Source organism: Acomys russatus, chromosome 29 (genome assembly GCF_903995435.1).
Source record: "Acomys russatus chromosome 29, mAcoRus1.1, whole genome shotgun sequence".
Lineage (NCBI taxonomy): Eukaryota > Metazoa > Chordata > Mammalia > Rodentia > Muridae > Acomys > Acomys russatus.
The window spans coordinates 41921592-41942071 of record NC_067165.1 but is presented as its reverse complement, the minus strand read 5'-3'; the positions used below and the strand labels follow the sequence as shown (position 1 = coordinate 41942071).

General features: G+C 51.1%; 1 protein-coding gene across 1 annotated transcript; it reads left to right on the top strand.

Moving 5' to 3' along the window:
• The first annotated feature begins 582 nt into the window (after positions 1-582).
• Slc45a1 (solute carrier family 45 member 1) lies at positions 583-20267 on the top strand. Its single transcript, XM_051171870.1, has 9 exons — positions 583-708; positions 6180-6600; positions 7143-7235; positions 7806-8030; positions 9549-10288; positions 14232-14385; positions 16255-16431; positions 18391-18596; positions 19761-20267. Exons 2-9 carry the CDS (start codon positions 6204-6206, stop codon positions 20025-20027), a joined length of 2259 nt encoding a protein of 752 aa, XP_051027827.1. The 5' UTR covers positions 583-708; positions 6180-6203; the 3' UTR covers positions 20028-20267.
• The last annotated feature ends 213 nt before the right edge of the window (positions 20268-20480 follow it).

Below are 20480 nucleotides of genomic sequence, written 5' to 3'. Positions count from 1 at the left end.
ACACCTTTAGTGGGTCTCAGGGACTGAACTCAGATCTTCAGACTTGCTTGGCAAGCCCTTTACCGCTGAGCTACCTCTCCAGCACCTATGTAAATGTGTCTCTTCGCTAATCTATCAACCCGCAGATCGGGAAGCTGTCCTCTCCCCTCTCACCATACCAAGGTGTCTAGAATAAAGTATGACATAGCCCAGCTACCTGATGGATTTGTGTTCAGAACAATGAATGTGATATTTTAGGAAATTGGTTTAGTGCAGTGGGCACAATATTTTAGGGGTCACATGTTTATCTGTAAATGCTCAGATTTGCTTACAATTGAAGACACAAAAATATATCCATTTCCTTTAAAATGAGGATGGGGGAGAACACTCACAGGCCCATAACAAAAATAAAATATTATGTGTCTTTTTTTTCTTCTTCTTCTTCTTCTTCTGAGAACTGGCCCCACAAAGTCGTCGTGCCTCCAGCTCCTGTATTCTGCCTATAAAGCTGGGTTGTCCCCAAAGGTGCGCTGACTCAGCCAACCGGCTGCTTTAAGGATGCTCTGCGGGACCAAGCGCGGGATGCAGCCGTGACGTCACAGCCCCGCCCCGCGGGGTGATGCTGCAGCTGCCGCGGCGGGGCCCGGGGCGCCGGGCTGGGACGGAGCTTGTACTCGGGAGAACCAGGAGCCCAGCCTGGAAAGGGATGCCTCCCGTCTGCACGCACAGGTACGGGCGTTCCCTCCTGCACCCTCCGCCCAGCTCCGCGGCTTGGTGCCGGGAGCATTGCTGCTTAGGCCCCAGGATGATCCTACTGCCCAGGCTGGGGGCTCTCGGCGGGCACATAGACCTTTGTTCTTCTTGGGTGTTTAGTAAATTAAACTGAGAATGGAGCCTCCAGGGTACAGCACCCACAGGTCTGAAGGGAGAAGCAGTCTTGTGAAATTTGCACCCCAGGCCTGTTCCCGGCCACCTGGGCAGGTGTCATCAGCTTCCGGTTCACTTCCTTCCTGAGGCTGAGCCCTCTGGCTGGCCAGGGGGCATTGTAAAACATCTCCCGGGATGTCTGGGTGACTGGGAACAGCACCCTGTCATCTTGCCACTGTCCTGAGTCATATAGCCGAGGGTGACATGCTAAGGTTGACCCCAGAGGCTGACAAGCGGTCTTCTCATTCTCTCACAGCCCCTGAAGTCGTTTGTTTTTCTGTTCTTATGGGATGTAGTGTCAGGTGCTGATGAAATGCAAATTCAATGAGCTCCCAGCAGGCACTATGGAGACAAGTTAGCCCTCAGAAGGGAGTCCTGGAGATGAGGTGTGAGAGCTGCCCCCCCTGTACACCCCCTCCCAGTCGGTAGTTTATCGTTTACATCCCTTAAAGAGGCCTCAACTATCCACTCTGAGAATCTGAAGCAGGCAAAAGGGAAGTTGTCCCCAGTGACCCCATGGGAGGTAACCTCCCCCCCCCCCCCGCCCCTTTATCGTTACAGAGAAGAGAAAGGAGAAAATGTGTTGGTTCCAAGTAAGATACTTTTAAGTATTCAAGTTACTGGTGTTGCTTATGTTGTTAATCGCCAGGTGGGGGATAGCTCAGTGGGCAAAGAAATTGCGGCCCAGGCATGAGGACTTTGAATGCCCAGTTTCCATTTAAAGCCATGAGTGATGGTATCACCAACCTGCAGTCCTGGCACTCCTAAGGCAAAACTGGAAGTGGACATAGGGAATCTCTGGTGGGCTAGCCTAGGGTATCTCACTGCAAGCCAGAGATCGTGTCTCTAAACGAGGTGGAGGGTGTGGACCTTCACCCACTGAGCCGTTAGGTTTTCTGCCTACAGAAAAAGTAACTTTAAAAAATCCTTCATTGTATGTTTGGTGTGTGTGTGTGTGTGTGTGTGTGTGTGTGTGTGTGTGTGTGTGTGTTTGATGTGTGTGCCAGCACCTGGGAGGCACCGGATCCCTTGGAGCTGAAGTTACAGATGTTTGTCCTCCACCTAATGGGGATGCTGGGAACCGAACTCAGGTCCTCTGCAAGAGCAGCAAGTGCCCCTGAGCCATCTCTTCAACTTGGAAAAATACATGTTTTAATAAAAAGGGTAATTCTGGGACTACCAAGATGGCCAAGTGGGTAAAAGCACTGACTGCCAAGTCTGGCGATGTTAGTTCCTTTACAGAGACCCAAATGGAAGGAGAAGCAACTGCAGCAAGTTGGCCTCTGCCTTCCACATGTGTGTGTCATTATACACACACACACACACACACACACACACACACACACACACACACACACACTTACAAATAAATGCCGGGTGCAGTGGCTCATACCTGTAATCCCAGCACTCGGGAGGCAGAGGCAGGCGGATTGCTGTGAGTTTGAGGCCAGCCTGGTCTACAAAGCTAGTCCAGGACAGCCAAGGCTACACAGAGAAACCCTGTCTCAAAAAACCAAAGAAGGAAGAGAAGGAAGGGAATTCTGACCTAACCCCAGTGCAAACAGGAGCTGAATGAAGACAGCCTTCATACTTGGGGTCAGTTCTAGTTAACGGACTCGAGCAGGGGTTCTTAACCCATGGGTCGTGACCCGTTTGGGACCTTTTCACAGGGGTCACGTAGGGCCATTGGAAAATACAGATAATTACACTATGATTCATGACAGTATCAAAATTACAGTTAGGAAGTAGCAATGAAAACTTCATGGTTGGGGCCACCACAGCATGAGGAACTGTGTCAAAGGGTCACGGCATCAGGAAGGCTGAGGATGAACCTGCCAGGACAGGCTGCGGACTCTGTTCAGTGGTGGGAGGTGACAATGGGACTCTCCTGCTGAGAGAAGAGCGGCCCATCTGCGCAGTCTCATTTATACCACATGCTGCCGGAGTAGGATGGTCAGGACCACAGCCTCCTTCCCAAAGTCAAAGGGACAGCTTCTTTCCTTTTTTTTTTTTTTTTAAGATAGGGTTCCTCTGTGCAGCCTGGATGTCCTGAAACTCCCTCTGTAGACAAGTTTGGCCTTGAATTCAGAGATCCCCCTGCCACTGGCTTCCAAGTGCTGGGATTAAAGGTGTGCACAACAAGCCCAAATAAAGGCACAGTTTCTAGCACATGCACTTTTTTTTCCCCCTGAGACAGGGTCTCTCTGTGTTAGCCTTGGCTGTCCTGGACTCACTTTGTAGACCAGGCTGGCCTTGAACTCACAGCGATCTGCCTGCCTCTGCCTCCTGAGTGCTGGGATTAAAGGCGTGTGCCACCACTGCTCAGCTAAGGCCAACTTTTTAAAACTATTAATGTCTAGCTAAAAGAAAAAAAGAAACGTGATTGCATTTGTTTGTTTGTTTGTTTGTTTGTTTAATGCTACAGGGTGCATGTGCAGACCAGAGGACTGCTTTCAGGACGTGGCTCTCTCCTACCACGTGGATCCTAGTGACTGAACTCGGGTCTTCAGGCTTGAAGCGTAGTGCCCTGACCCACTGAGCCGTCACTCTGGCCCCTAAAACTTTAATCTTAATTTAGTCTTCACAAGTGAACTATATTTTAAACGAAGTGTTATTTGTTTACCTAGTTCTCAGGCCTATCTGCTCTCGTTTTACAGGAAAGCCTCTATCTAAGGTTGCCAGACAAGTCAGCTTTGGAAGGGTTGCTTCCCCACGCTACCTCAGTGGAAAACCCACCTCTTAGCCAAGGCTTCCAGGTTCTTTGTCATCAGCCACTGTTTTGCTGGTGGCATCACCTCTCCCCACGCTTTCACTGTGGCTGACAGTCAGTTCTTTCTCTCCCTTTCATATGGAAGATTCCCGACACTTAGAACACCTTCCCTTTGTAGCCTAACTTGAAGACAAGACCGTGTCATTATTCTGTCTCTGTGACCTCTGTCTTGATCTCAGTACTTGGTACATGGGAGGAGGAATCCAGATGACTGGGAGGGGGCGTAGGTAGGTAGATGATATGAATGAGATGAAGGGTTGGAAAGCGGGTGCGTGAATAGTTGGCTGGACGGACGGACGGATGGTGAATAGATGGTGATGGATGGGTGGAGTTATGGATGGAAGGTGGGCGGTGGGGGATGGATGGATGGATGGTCGAGTGACGGATGGTGGTAGATGAATGAATGATGACAGATGGAGGATGGTAGAGGAGGAGGTGGAGGACATATTACGGATCGATGGTAGATGGATGGATGGATGGGTAGGTGGATGTGGGTAAAGTAGATGGATGGGGGATGGATGAATGAATGGAAGATTGACGGATGATGGGTAGGTGAATGAATGATGGTGGATGGATGGAGGACTGAAGCTGATGAATGAGAAAATGGTGGGTGGGTAGATGGAGAGTGGATGGATGGATGGATGGATGGATGGATGGAGGGCAGTTGAGGCAGCAGACGAATGGCGGAGCAGGGGTCCTGTGGATGGAGGGTAGACAAGTGGGCGGTCTGAATCCTGCACACCCTGTGTGCGCACACATCTCTGTGTGCACCATTTCCACCGCTGCTGTCTTCCAAGGAGATGCCTGAGTGGTAGAGTAGTGCAGGAGTTTTGAACACACATGGGCATAATTCCTGAATTTGTAAGGAAGCCAGTGACATCACTAGTGTGGCACAGGACAGTGGCATAGAAGAGTGGCATGGGACAGTGAGTGGCACGGGACAGTGGCCCAGAACAGTGAGTGGCATGGGACAGTGGCACAGGACAGTGGCACAGAACAGTGAATGACATGGGACAGGGGCACAGGACAGTGGCACAGGACAATGACACAGGACAGTGGCACGGACAGTGGCACAGGACAGTGAGTGGCATGGGACAGTGGCACAGGACAGTGGCACGGACAGTGGCTCAGAACAGTGGCACAGAACAGTGGCACCAAACAGTGGCACGGACAGTGGCTCAGAACAGTGGCACAGAACAGTGGCGCAGGAAAGCAATATCAGAAGCATTGGGTTTCAAACTGAGGCTTGCCTGCAGTCTTGAAGGGAAGCTCACAATGTTCATCCTGGTAAACGATGAAGGGTGGTCAGGGAACCCAACGCTGAGAAGAGGGTGGTGGTCAGTGGTGCTTCTGCCTGCCTGGTGGGTGGGGTGGACCCAGACTTTCTTGTTCTGTTGTGCCCATTCCTGTCCCTGTGCTGAGGGAAACCACACTGATCATGCCATGAGTCAACATCAGAATCAATTCTTTATAATCCAGATTTGTTTCCAAAATGGCAAAGAGCGGTCAGGTGTTCACAGAGCAGCAAATCCTGGAGGGAAAAGGACAGAGGGCTCTGGGTGCTATGAAAATGTCTTAAAATACAAATACATGGGGAGGGGGCAGTGAGGAATTTCTTTCTCATCCCATGAAGGGTTTTGTTGTTGTTGATATTTTGAGGGTGCAGATATTGGTTTTTCAAGACGGAGTTTCTCTGTTTGGCCTTGGCTGTCCTAGACTCACTTTGTAGACCAGGCTGGCTTCGAACTCACAGCGATCCGCCTGCCTCTGCCTCCCTGAGTGCTAAGATTACAGGTGTGGTCCACACGGCCTGGCCCATGCTATTGTTTTTAAATTCATTCATTAATTCATTCACAGTATTGGGGATGGAGCCCAGGCCTGGAACACTAGACAAGGCCTCCAGCACTGGGCTACACCCCCAGCGCCATTTCTTTACAGAGAACAGTTCAAACACCACAGAGGTTTCAGTTCTTGACTGAAAAGTTACCTGTCAATAACAGTTGAAAGGAACGGGCTAGTGGCCAATCTCCCACCATGACGTATCGCCCCACCCACCCCCGCCCTCTTGAGGCAGACATCTGGGCCCTCTGGGCCCTGTAAAGGAGCAGATATGAGCACAGGAACTGAGCTGCCCAGCTGTGATTTTCTGCTGTCTTGGTCCGTGGGAAGGAACGCTGTACAAGAGGGTCTTTCTGTGTGTATGTCCCTACTCAGACTATCTAGGAGTGACCCCTGGAGTGCCACAGGAAGGCTGAGGACTGGGATCCTCTCTCTTGTCCCCTTGCATAGGGCCCTGCTCCGTCCCCTGAGGGCTGGCCTCTGCCTGGGGACAGAATGCTGGGTTTGGGGAAGCAGACAGAATGGACTCTGAAGTATTCAGTGCTAACTCAGCTTTCCCTAAGTGGTGGGCGAGAAGGCACTACGGAAAGGGCTCACAGAGAAGATGGAGGCTCCACCTAGGCCTCCGTGAAGTAACTTGTTCCTAAATGGGCTTCCCTTACAGCAACACCCAGCAGCCCTGCCTACGATGATCCCCCCAGCAAGCAGCACCCCTCCGGGAGAGGCCCTCTTCCCCAGTGCGGCTTCTCAGGACTTCTGGAGGTCACCCATCTCCGGCTACTCAGGGTCCGTGACACGACACATCAGCCACCGGGCCAACAACTTCAAGCGCCACCCCAAGAGGAGGAAGTACATTCGACCCTCTCCACCCCCACCCCCCAACACCCCATGTCCCATTGAGCTGGTGGACTTCGGGGACTTGCACCCACAGAGGTCGTTTTGGGAGCTCTTGTTCAATGGTTGTATTCTGTTTGGCATCGAGTTCAGCTACGCCATGGAGACCGCGTACGTGACTCCGGTACTCCTGCAAATGGGCCTGCCTGACCAGCTGTACAGCCTAGTGTGGTTCATCAGCCCCATCCTTGGTGAGCCCCGGTGGTGGACAGCCTCTGGAAATCTCTGGAAGCTTCCAGAAGCCTCTGCTGAAGCAGCTTGAGGGACCTGAGGGGACAAGGGAGGAGTTAAGTTCCACTCCTTAGTATGGGGCTGAGGGAAAACACAGGTATGGCCGGTCACATCCTGTATTCTAAATTCTTTGATCTGTACTGGAGGGTAGCATAGGCATCTTGCTGACCCCAGGATTACATCATTTCACACCAAGCCTTCAGCGCAGAATCTGACCCATGAAGTTGATGCAAATGGGGGAGGGAGGGGGTTGGAGAGGGAGGTACCGGGGTTCCCCAGCAAGGTCACAGGGGCTCGGCCTATTGTACAGTCCACAGAGAGCAGGTCTCGGTGGCTCGGGTCTGCTCAGCTTGGGTTTGTAGCCTGCACGTGATCTTGTTGCTTTAATGTTTCTGTGCCTTGGGATATTTTCTTGCCTGGGGTGTCTTGGGAGTTGTGAGCTGCTTCCTCGTCCCTGTGGACTCCGGAGCGCTGGCAATAACACTGCTGTGTTCTGTTTCAGGATTCCTGCTGCAGCCTCTGTTGGGTGCCTGGAGTGACCGATGTACCTCAAGGTTTGGAAGGAGACGCCCTTTCATTCTTGTCCTGGCCATAGGTCTGTTGTTTGGCATGGAAATAAAATGCAAGGAAAGAAACAAAGAAGGACGGGAGGGCGGGAAAGAGAGGCACGAATGTTTCCTTTCAGGAACTGTTAAAACATCTTGAGCCCAAGCCCTCTCCGGCAGCCCAGGTCCAGCCTTGCCTGAGCAAACGCTAAGAATAAGTCATTTAGCTTTTGAGCCGGGTGGTGGCGGCGCACGCCTTTAATCCCAGCACTCCCAGCACTCGGGAGGCAGAGACAGGCGGATCGCTGTGAGTACAAGGCCAGTCTGGTCTACAGAGTCCAGGACAGTCGAGGCTACACAGAGAAACCCTGTCTTGAAAAACAAAACAAAATCATTTAGCTTTTGCTTGTTTGTTTGTTTGATGGGTTAGTAAAGGTTCATCTTGTCCTTGCTGAGCTTGATGGGATAAAATCCCTGCCCTGAGTGTGAGCGTTCTGTATGTCTGCAGGCAGCTCCCACGGCTCCTCTTTAAGTCCTCAGTTAGTCTCAACCTAGGAAGTGAACGCTGGAGACAGAGAAGAGCTCCGTCTCCTCTGGTGACTTTTTCTCTCTGTTTCCAGGGGCATTGCTGGGCCTCTCCCTCCTGCTCAATGGAAGGGACATTGGCATGGCCCTGGCTGACACAGCCACCAACCACAAGTGGGGCATCCTCCTGACAGTGTGTGGTGTGGTGCTGATGGACTTTAGTGCAGATTCGGCGGATAACCCCAGCCACGCCTACATGATGGATGTGTGTGGCCCCGTGGACCAGGACCGAGGCCTGAACATTCATGCCCTCATGGCGGGTGAGTGCTCTTTCCGCCGGGCTGTGGTACCACGGGGTTCAGATGGGGTGTGGGATGGGGGGGGCTCCTTCCTAAAGATAAGTCTGTGAAGTTCAAGTGTGACTGAAAGCGTGCGTCTTTGGTAAAGGTGCTTGGCAGCCTGAGTTTGAGCTTTGAGCTTTGAGACCCACATGCTAGGAGGAGAGAGCTGATTCCTGCAAGCTGTTGCCCTCTGACCTCCACCTGGGCACCAAGGCACACACAACATAGCCCCAAAATAAATAAATGGAAAATATTTGTCTTGGAACTGAGGATGGGACACAATTGCTAGATTGCTTGCCTAGCATGCACAGAGCCCTAGGGCTTGCAGCGTTATTTAAACGGAGTGTGGTGGGGCACACCCGTAACCCCAGCTTTTAGAAGGCCAAAACAAGAGGATCAGGAGTTCACGGTCACTTTAGGTACACAGTCTAAAACCAAACTGGGATACATGAGACCCTATCTAAATAAATAAAGTCAGGTGTGGTGCACACCTTTAATCCCAACACTCAGTGGATCTCTATGCATTCAAGACCAGCCTGTTCTACACAGTGAATTCTAGGACAGCCAGGTTCTACACAGTGAGACTCTGTCTCAAATAAACAAATAAGCTGAGAAACTGTCCCCAAAGCACTGGGTGTCAGGGGAGACACACACACACACACACACACACACACACACACACACACACACACACACACACACACAGTAAAAGTAAATAAATACATTATTTTAAAAATCAGCCATATGTGATGATGTACAAATTTAATACCAGTAGAGACAAGGAGATCTCTGTGACTATGAGGCCTGTCCGGTCTTTATAGTGAGCCAAGGCTACAAACATAAGCTATAGATTTCTTTTAAAGTAAAAATCGAAATTTGAAACTTGCCCTTGTTAAAGGTTACAAATCATCCATGGGCTCTTCCAAAAGATGCATCAAGAGCTAATTAGAATGACCCCAAATCCACCCCTGAGATGGCACAGTGGGTAAAGGTCTCGCGGCAAGCCTAATGACTCCAGTTCTATCTCCAGAGCACGGGCCATCCTTAGAGGTGGCCGTGCACAAGGATGATCAGGGGACATGTTCATGCACACTCGGGCTTGTGTGTTGAAGGCAAGGTCTTGGTGTGTTTTTGCTGCAGTGAAGCTGGGTGTGTGTCTTACAGTGTGGTTGGATCCAAAGAGCGCCTTCCGTGATTCTGACACACTTCCTTTCAAATGGAAGGACAGGCTGGCAGTTTGTCCCTCTGCTCTCTGTCCTGGAGATGAGAGCCTCAATGTTTATGTGGAGAAGAAAGTAGTCGTTGGGCCTGTAGGGCGTGTCGGGAGCACCCCTGGCAGGGAGAGGCTGCAGATGGGACAGATGCTGCAGTGGGTCTTTGGGATGGACTTTGCTTCTAAGAAATGGCTCCACTTTTGCTGGGGAGGGGGCAGGGAGGTAGGAAGGGCCTCCTTGCCTGTCTGTTTGGGAAGACCCTGAATTCTTTTTCTCTCCACAGGTCTTGGAGGAGGGTTCGGCTATGTAGTCGGGGGCATCCACTGGGACAAAACCAGCTTCGGGAGGGCCTTGGGGGGTCAGCTCCGTGTCATCTATCTCTTCACCGCCATCACCCTGAGTGTCACCACTGTGCTTACCCTGATCAGCATCCCTGAGAGGCCCCTTCGGCCTCTGGGTGAGAAGAGGACACCTATGAAGAGCCCAAGCCTCCCGTTGCCCCCCTCCCCACCTGTTCTGTTGGAGGAGGGGGCCGGCGACACCCTCCCCTCTACTACAGCCACCAGCCTGTACGCCAGCTTCTCCACCCCCATCTCCCCACCCAGCCCCCTCACCCCTAAGTATGGCAGCTTCATCAGCAGGGACAGCTCCCTCACAGGCATCAACGAGTTTGCATCATCCTTTGGCACCTCCAACATAGACAGTGTGCTCATTGACTGTTTCACAGCGGGCCATGACAATTACCTGGCTCTCCCCAGCAGCGTCCCCAGGCAGGCCATCAGTGTCAGTTTTCCTCGGGCCCCCGATGGCTTCTATTGCCAGGAGAGGGGGCTCCTGGAGAGGAGAGAGGGGGCCCTGACCTTGGGCTCGGATGGAGATGTGCTAAGGGTAGGCTCTCTGGACACCTCTAAACCACGGGCCTCAGGGATCCTGAAGAGGCCCCAGACCTTGGCTCTCCCAGATGTGGCTGGAGGAAATGGCCCTGAAACAAGCAGGAGAAGGAACGTGACCTTCAGCCAACAGGTAAAAGCGAATAAATATCAAGGGGAGGCAAGGATCCGATGGTCCACGGTTTGTGTGGTCGCCTCTGTTGTCAGTTAGAGGGTGAGGAGGAAGTCCAGCCCAGAGACAGCTTCTTTTGCATGTGGGTATGTGACGCTGGGATGTGTGAGTCCTCAGATGGGAGGATATGTTCCAAACAGGACCTGTGAGTCACGGATAGTCCTCTACAAACCATCATGTTTGTCCCAAAGAAACTGAGGCCTAGACCATGTCTCCAGAGAGTGTGGTACAAGTGCTGCACACTTGTCACTGGTTTCTAGCACTTTCCCAGACCAGCCACTGCCCACATGGACCCTCTGAATATGGTACCAACAGATCTGAGTCTTGAAGGAAGATGGTGACATCATGGCAGTGGGCAGTGTCTCTTGGACCTCCCCAGGGTGAGCAGTCGCTCTTACTCATGTGTGACACTAGCTGATCCAGAAGAGCTGCATGCTCAAGGCTGTCTTCTGCAAAGGGACAGAATCTTCTGGAAGGCTGCTTGAAGTGCCTTTAGTAAATGCTGGTTTGGCCACAGTGCTATCGTTGCTACTGGAGGTTACTTTCCGAACCCCAGGTGGTTGGCTGCAAGTGTGAGGACCTGAGAAACACACATACACACACACACACACACACACACACACACACACACACACACACACACTTGGCCACAGTGCTATCGTTGCTACTGGAGGTTACTTTCAGAACCCCAGGTGGTTAGCTGCAAGTGTGAGGACCTGAGAAACACACACACACACACACACTCGCGGGCACACAGACATGCACACGTGTACACACACAACACACAGAGAAAGACAGAGGCACACAAAGAGAGAGACAGACAGACACATATGCACACAGACAGACAGAGAGCACAGAGCACCCACCACCTTGAGGAGGAGGCTCCTTTAAGTTGAAGCAAGGTTGTCCTATTACTTGGGTAGACAGTGTCTGTGCCCTTTTGGAGAGAGAGAGATTGGGAACTCAGGGTTTCTAGGCCACACGGCCCTATGAAGCATCTCACCTGCGCAGGTCCCTTCAGGGAGATTGTTCTGGAGCCAGGTAGACTGGAGCATGACCCAATATGACACTTCACTCGGGCCACAGATGCACTGCTGGCCGAGGCAGCCTCTGCGGGAGGAAGGGCTCTGCAGTAAGTGGCTGCTCCTCCGGGGGAGGGGTGCCCAGGTCATCATTATGTTCAGCTTCGCCAGAGGCAGTGGTTCCTAGCTGCACAAATCAATGGCTTGTCCTCTTCATTGTGAGCTTCTCTGGCCCTTGTCAAATGGGATGCTGTTTCACAAAACTCAAGTGGCTCCCAGCATCCCCTTTTTCCTGTGCTCTCTGTTTCCATTCTGCGAACACTGTGGGTCTAGGAATAAGTTCTTTGGAAATAGTAAAAATTGGGCTGGAGAGATGGCTCAGCAGTTGAGAGCACTGGCTGTTCTTCCAGAGGACGGGGGTTCAGTTCCCAGCAACCTCATGGTAGCTCCCAACTGTCAATAACTCCATGCCTCACACAGACATACATACAGGCAGGACATGGCAAAACACCAATGTGCATAAAAAGAAAGAAAAGTAGTTAAAATCGTGGGCTAAAGTCTGGGACTGGACCTTGGTTGACAGACAGCTTGTTTAGCATGTGCAAAGCTCCAGTTCAGTCTTCAGCTGTCCATACACAGAGTATGGCACGTGTGTGTAAACCCAGCACCTGGGTGGTTAACAAAACCCGGTATAAAAAAAATAAAAAAATAAAGAAAGAATGGGTTGGAGATATGGTTCAGTGGTTAAGGACACTGACTGTTATTCCAGAAGACCTGGGTTCAAAACCCAGCACCCACATGGCAGCTGACAAATGTCTGTAACCCCAGAATCTGACACCCTCACAAAGACACACATGCAGGCAAGCCACCAATACACATAAAATAAAAATAAATAAATTGGGGCTGGAGAGATGGGTCAGAGGTTAAGAGCACTGTCTGTTCTTCCAGAGGTCCTGAGTTCAATTCCCAGCAACCACATGGTGGCTCACAACCATCTATATATAATGAGATCTGGTGCCCTCTTCTGGCCTGCAGGTGTACATGCAGGCAGAGCATTGTATAGAAAATAAATAACTCAAGCTGGAGAGATGGCTCAGAGGTTAAGAGCACTGTCTGTTCTTCCAGAGGTCCTGAGTTCAATTCCCAGCAACCACATGGTGGCTCACAACCATCTATAATGAGATCTGGTGCCCTCTTCTGGTCGGCAGGCACACGTGCAGGCAGAATGCTGTATAAATAGTAAACAAATAAATCTTTTAAAAAGTGAGCCACATAGGAACACATGCAGGTTCCCTGGTGCTTTTTGCTTTCTTCTGCCACAGGTATAGATAACAGTCTTCGTTTATGGCCACTCTGGGATCCAGAACTCCAGGCTTCCTACTTTCTTTTCCCATTAAGATAGTCTGGTGCCCACGGTGCCACCCTCCCCCAGCCAGAGCAGTGCTCTGCCTTCCTAATTCTCCAAATAGCTCAATTCCAGGATTAGTTGACAATGGAGTCTGTGCCCCAAAGCCAGACAAGGTGCCGGGCGTGAAGCCTCATTCAGAGAGGTTGGCTGCTGTGCTAGCAGCCTGCATACCCATCAGATGCTTGGCCCGGAAGTAGCCAAATCCTGCTTCTTTCATTCTGCGGACTGCGGGTGCCTTGCCTCATGGTGAACCTCCTTGAGAGATGTGCCCACTGACGTGGCTGCCCTGTCTGTCCTCCATGTGACAGGAGACCCACCTGTGTGGAGAGGGTCTTAAACAGGTGTTGTCAGTCACCCTGAAGTACCGTTTCCACGGCCTTCTGTAATGGGGACAGGGTTGGTGATAGGGGCTGGCTGGGCTAAAACTGATCCACATTTCATGTGTGTGCATGTGCACATGTGTGCACAGATATGTGGAGGTCAGAGGTCAACTTTGGGTCTTCTTCAGACAACATCCTTGGTTGTTTTTTGTTTTTTGTTTTTTGTTTTGAACAGGGTCTCTCAGTGCCCTGTAACTTGCAAAGTAGGCTAACTAGCTGACCAGCAAGCTCAAACTCGGCCTCCTCAGTGCTGGGATTGCAAACCCAGGTCTGAGGCTCAAACTCATATCTCATGCTTGCACGGCAAGCATTTACCAACTGTTCCTCTCCCCCGATCTGTATTTATTTTAGTTGTATCTCTACTTTTTGAGGGATTTACTTCCTCCGTGTCTGCAGGCACTTTCTCTCCTACTCTCTCTTTCTCCTTCACTCACAAGCATGTGTGCGCACATACACACACACACATACACACACACATACACACACACACATACACATATACATGGAGGGAGGGGGAAGATACACAGAGGGGGGAGAAGGGAAGATACACAGAGGGGGGAGGAAGGGGAGAGAGGGAAGGAGAGAAGGGAGAGAGAAAGGAAGGAGGGGGCCTCCTGTGCTGCACTGTGCGCATACTCAAAATTAATTTCTCCTGGGTCTCAGACAAGAAGTGCAAAAGTCTTCTTTCCCATGAGGTATGTGCTGGCTCGTTACTACCCTGTAAGAAAGCAGAGGGGCCTGTGAGATCTCAGCTGGTAGACGCTCCTGCACAAGTCTGCAGAGCCCACAGTAGGAGAAACTGATTCCCAAAATTGTCCTCAGACTTCCACGTGCATGCTGTGGCATGTATACACCTGCACTCATACACACACATACATACATACATACATACATACATACATACATAAATACATAACACACACACGTGTAATAATAATTTTTTAAAGTTTTTTTTTTTTTTTTTTTAAAGACAGAGGTCCCCACAGTGTGTGCCGGGAGCTGTTTGTGTTCTCCATCTTAGCATATCCCATCCCATGCCTCTGTCGGATGTGGGCCTAATGGCTCTGACTTGGGTGTCTGTGGTTCTGTTACAGGTTGCGAACATCCTCCTGAATGGTGTGAAGTACGAGAGTGAGCTGACGGGCTCCAGTGAGCAGTCAGAGCAGCCACTGTCCCTGCGGCGCCTCTGTTCCACCATCTACAACATGCCCAAGGCGCTGCGCAACCTCTGTGTCAATCACTTTCTGGGTGAGCCATGATTTCCTGGTGTGTGGCGGGGTGCAACCAGGGCCTGCATGTGGAGTCAGGACACAGAGCCTCACTTCTCGGGCGTTCTCATGTTCCTTGTCTCCCAGATAAGAGCGAGGGTGGGATGTGGGCCTGGTTGCTGCGCTGGAGGCTCCCCCAGGTTAAGCAGTGAACCCCATCTTCTGGAACCCTTGGATGTGCCTGCACATAGACCTCCCATCCACCTGCACACCTGGTGATGCTCTTAAACCACCAGGGTTGGCACGCTAGGAACTATTGAGAGGCCCCAGCGTGGCTTTTATTCACTTGTTGTTATGTTGTTGGAGGTCTGAGGGTGATAGGATTTGTAGAGGGTTGGGAGAGAAGGGCACGACAACACAGTTGACATCACGGCAAGACTTAAAAATGGTCTCAGTCTTTCCCACAGTGGTCTTGCAGGGTGTCCCACATAAGCCAAAATCACGGATGGCACCCAAAACCTAGGTGACAGGTGCTTAGTGGAGCACAGCTTATGCCAACAAAAGCTAAGACAGGGACACAGACGTCCAGCCTAGGGGAAAGGTTAAATGTGTTAGGGTGTATCTGTTTTGGGACACACTCTGCTGCTGTGGAAATGAGTTTAATAATATTTGATGGGCTAACGATACAGCTCAGTTGGTAGGGTGCTTGCATGGATTCTGTTCCCAGCACTGCATAAACCAGGGGTGCCTATGACCCCAGCATTCAGGAGGTTCTTCTTGGCTGCATAGCAAGTTCCAGGCCCAGAGTGGGTAGACTGATCCTTGGGGCCTGCTGGCCAGCCACTCTAGCCAATCAAGGAGCAACAAGTTCTGTGAGAGACTCTGTCTCAAAGAGATAAGATGGAGAGTAATTGAGAAGACACCTGATGCTGACCTCTGGCCTCCACATGCATACGCACGCATGAGTAAACTCCCACATGTGTGCACACACAGTACACACATACACAGTTTATAACATTACTTGATGGCACAGAAGTTGTGGTTGACCATTTTTTGTGGCTTAAGAGGGCATGACCATGACCTTCCTTGGCTAAGGAAGGTGTTAGTTGAGTCTTCAAGGGTGGCACTTGGAAGCAGGATCAGTAGTGACACACGTCAGGCCTGCATCACAGTTTGCATTTCCTAATGTATTTCCCTTGCTGGGTGTGGTAGCATGTGACTTTAATCCCTGGTCTACAGAGTTCCAGGATAGCCAGGGGTATGTAGAGAGACAAAAACAAACAAATAAACAAAACAAAACAAAACCTAATATATTTTCCCTGACTAAATATATTTCTCTCCAAGTTACTGAATATCACCAGCATTAACTTTCTTACTGATTATAAGAATAAAAAAAAAAAAAAAAAAAAAAAGAATATTTCTCCAAGCCGAACATGGTGGTGCATACCTTTAATCCCAGAACTCAGGAGGCAGAGGCAGGTGGATCTTGCACTGCACAGTTGGATTTCCATGAGTTCCAAGCCAGCTTGGTCTATAAAGAGAGTTCCAGGACAGCCAGGATTACGTAGACAGACTCTGTCAAACAAAACACACACAAAAAATGTTAGGTGATGGAGAAACACCATTCCTGACCAGCCTTTACTGGGTGAGGGTCTGTAGGGCAGGGACTCAAGACCTTAGAAAGAACATATTCCTATAGTTCTGGAAACCAAGTTATTCTCATTATGGAGACGGTCACAGTTCAACCAAAATGGAGCTTGTCCCAGGCTGGCTTTGAACTACTGATCCCCTTCACAAGTGTGAGCCAGCAAGCCTGGATTGCACATGTTACTACCGGGGGGGGGGGTGGGGGGGGGGGGGAGGAGCACAGCCTTGGTGGCCCCAGGTCACAGCCTCTGTCTTCCTCCAGGGTGGCTCTCATTTGAGGGAATGCTGCTCTTTTACACGGACTTCATGGGTGAGGTGGTGTTTCAGGGCGACCCAAAGGCGCCGCATACGTCAGAAGCGTACCAGAAGTACAACAGTGGCGTGACCATGGGCTGCTGGGGCATGTGTATCTATGCCTTCAGTGCCGCCTTCTACTCAGGTACCCGCTACATGCACCCAACCGCAGGCAGGCGTGAAGTCCCCCCTCAGGGGAGGCACTACCGTCCTCTGTTCAAGTCCTTAGCTACTGCTAGGCTTACCAGCTACACTAACTGAACCCAGGGGTAGGCACCTGGGGTTCAAAGATCAACCCTGCATGTGTGTTAGACCTCCAGAGGTGGCACCCGAATAGTCTAGACTTGCCTAGACCAAGGGTTCACACACAAGAGCAAAGTGGGGCCTAGGGACAAGCCATGGGGCCACATGCAGGCTGAAATGTGGCTGCTAAGCCCATTTGTCATACAAATCTCTGTAGAACAGTAGGGCCAAAGAAGGCCTGGGAAGAAGTCAAGCAGCCATATAGTGGTGATTTGGTGGGTAGGAGCAGCAAGAGTGTCGAGTGCACAGGCCAGACTGCAGTCTGAGTTGACCCCGAGGGTGTTCTTCTGGGTGGCCCTAGGGATGCCATGCTCAGTTCATCCCAGGTCAGTCCCCTTTTGCCTGGGCTGGCTGCATGAAGCTTTAGTATTCTCCTGTGATCTTAGGGCGAAAGGCCAGGTAGCAGATATTTCTAGATTCTGAGGCCAAACTGGCCCTGTTGCAGCTTCTTAACAGAGCCCAGTGGTCCCAAAGCAGTCATGAGATTATAGAAAGGTCTTGGCATTGCCCTGAGCCAATAATGCCATATCAGTGCTCTGTGAAATGTGTATACATCATAGAATCTTCAAGTACCACCAAAACAAACAAAAGCTCCTTTCCCATGCACACCTTTAATTCCAGTGCTCAGGAGGCAGAGGCAGGCAGATCTCAGTGAGTTCAAGGCCAGCCTGGTCTACAAAGCTAGTCCAGGACAGCCAAGGCTACACAGAGAAACCCTGTCTTGAAACCGCTCCCCCAATACAAACAAACAAACAAACAAACAAACAAAGAAAAAAATACAAAGCAGGTGGGATGGCTCAGTGGGTAGTGGCCCTTGCTGACAAGCCTGATGACTTGAGCTGAACCCTCAGAATCCAGAGTGGAAGAAAGAAAATTCCTTCAACAAATTGTCCTCTGACCTCCACACATGTGCCATGGCACATGCATGTCTCCTCAACCCAACCCTACCACACACCTACATAAATATTAGGAGAAGGACGAAGGGGGAGGAGGAGGACAAGGAGGAGGAGGATAAGGAGGGGGAGGGGAGGAGGGGGAGGAGGAAAAGAGGAAGAAGAACAAAACCACTCTTGGCTCAGGGGTCATACAAAGCCAGGCTGCATTGGTGGGGGTGGGGGAAGCTGGGAGGACTTAGCTCCTGGTGGAGAGATTACTTAACCCTTACAGAGCCCTGGGCTCCGTGTGTAGCACGCACACGTGACAAAGCTTTGAAAAATAGGTCAAAAGCAGGCTGTGGGCTGTGGTGTGCCCACTGCTCTCTCCGACTTCCCTCCCCATAGGAAGCTCCGGGTGAATAAAGGGTGTTTATGGCCTGCAGTGTAGCTCTGGGCAATAGTCTATGTCTGTGCTCAGTCTATGTGTGTTTGAAGCCGAGTTCAATCTCCAGAGACCCCAGAACTAGATGCCCCTCTCACTTGTGAGCCCCTGGGGCCAGGACTTTGGGGCTGCTGGGACCCCCTTGCCAGGCGGCCTTCTGTTTTACTTTACCCGTTGTCACCCCTTGACGAAGATGATGGCCAGCCAAGCGGAAGACTCTTACCGCTCCCGCTGCAGGCAAGACACCAAGCTGTGTCCCTCAGGAGCTTCACCTTTTGAAGTCCCGGGCCCTTATGGAGTAGGTGTGAATGAGGACACCCCAGACCCACTATCCATGTAACAGGCCTGCAGGGGTATCCTCCCTTTCCAGGCAGGTCAAGCCACCTATCATGCTGGTCTCCTGTGCCCACCTCTGCTCTGCCCAGGGGAGAAGTGGGGCAGGGAAGAAGCCAGGCCACCTAGTCAGCCTTTGTTCTGCCTGCAGCTATCCTGGAGAAGCTGGAGGAATGTCTGAGCGTCCGCACCCTTTACTTCATCGCCTACCTCGCCTTCGGCCTGGGCACTGGGTTGGCCACACTCTCCAGGAACCTGTACGTGGTCCTGTCCCTCTGCACCACCTATGGCATCCTGTTCTCTACACTCTGTACCCTGCCCTACTCCCTGCTGTGCGATTACTACCAGAGTAAGAAGGTGAGTGTGGGCGCGTCTTCTGAGGGAACTTATCAGAGAGAGAGAGAGATGTGTCCAGTGTGTGCTGCAGGGCCTTTGGCTGGAAATGGAGGCTATCAAGATAGAAGGTGACAAGTTTGAATGGAGAGAGCCCTTCTGAGTGTGTCCCCTCTAGTGCTGCAGGTGCCTGGGCAAGGCACTGGTACTTACCCTGCTACCTTTAGAGCTACCTCCGGGCTATGTCCCATCTGAACAGGAACACTGGGGAAGAGCTCCCTCTATTAACAAAGCGGTTCAAGGCTGGGTCTAGAGAAATGAGAGCAAGGCACCGGGGATTTTCCAAGGTGATGAAGGCTGATGGCATCGAGGGGTGGGGGTGGGGGTTAGTTTGTTTGCTTGGTTTTTTTTTTTGTTTTTTGTTTTTTGTTTTTTGTTGTTGTTGTGTTTTAAGTAGATATGGAAGGCCTAGGCCTAACAAGGAAAAGAAAAAGGGTTGCTTAATTCAGCCCAGGTGACATAAGGTGTGTGTGTGGTGTGTCACCACGCATGTATGCAGGTCAGAGGACACTTTAGTGCAGTTTTCTCCTTCCATCAGTATGTGGGCTTACAGATGACACTTAGGTTATGAGCCCTCTTGTCAGCCTTCAGCACCGGTTCTTTTTTGGCAGCTGCACTGAGATCTAATTCCACACAGAGTTTTTGTTTTGGTTTTGTTTTCCCCAATAGTTCAAAGTAGCCCTTCTGCCTCCACTTCCTCAGACCTGGGACTATACAGATATGCTACCGCACAGTAGGAATCAAGTGCAGGTCATCTGCTACACAGGGAGTCTGAAGCCAGCTGGGGCTGGGTAGGAATCAAGTGCAGGTCATCTGCTACACAGGGAGTCTGAAGCCAGCTGGGGCTTCAGGAAAACCCATCTCAAGAACTCAAAAACTCTGTGACTTTTGGAACATTCGTGGAATTGTGCAGCCGCTGCCCTGGGGCCAGGCAGGTGCTCAAGCAGGGACAGTCCTATACCACCTGGCCTGTGAGAAATAAGCCAAGCTTTCTGGTTGTTGTTCCTTGGACACTGGCTGACTCTTGCTTGGTCCTGCACCTCCTGTCTGGTCTTCTTGGGTCCTCTTATCCCAACTCCTGCAGGGAGGTTGTGGCAGACTTGACTGATGTGACTGTCTTCTGGTCAGTTTGCAGGGTCCAGTGCAGATGGCACACGGCGTGGCATGGGAGTGGACATCTCGCTGCTCAGCTGCCAGTACTTTCTGGCTCAGATCCTTGTCTCTCTGGTCCTGGGGCCCCTGACTTCAGCCGTGGGCAGTGCCAATGGTGTGATGTACTTTTCCAGCCTCATGTCCTTCCTCGGCTGCCTCTACTCCTCCCTGTGTGTCACCTATGAAATTCCCTCTGGCGATGTTGCTGATGAGGAGCGCCAGCCCCTCCTGTTGAATGTTTGATGTTTCAGAATCTCGACTTTGGACTTGAAGGTGGTCTGTTGGAGGCTGGCCACTGAGAAACCAAAGGCCTTGGCAGCTAGCCAGGCTTCCAGTGGAATGTAAATATGTGGTAAATAAATGACAGCAGCAAAGCCTTCTAGCACCAATCTTGTCCAAGGGTGGGAGGTCTGGTTGCCACAGCTTAGGTAGGTGCCACTTACCATCCAAGGCTGTCACAAACACCCAAGGATACACAGCCCCCAGCAACAAAGGTTTATTCAGACCAAGATGCCAGTAGTGCAGTGTGGGGAACACATACACATGCCTGATAATTGGGTCATATATTCTGCATATTGCATCATGGTTTTGTTTTGTTCTGAGACAGGGTTTCTCTGTGTAGCCTGCCTCTGCTCCCAGAGTGCTGGGGTTAAAGACATGTGCCACCACATCCGGCACATATTGCATCATGGATAT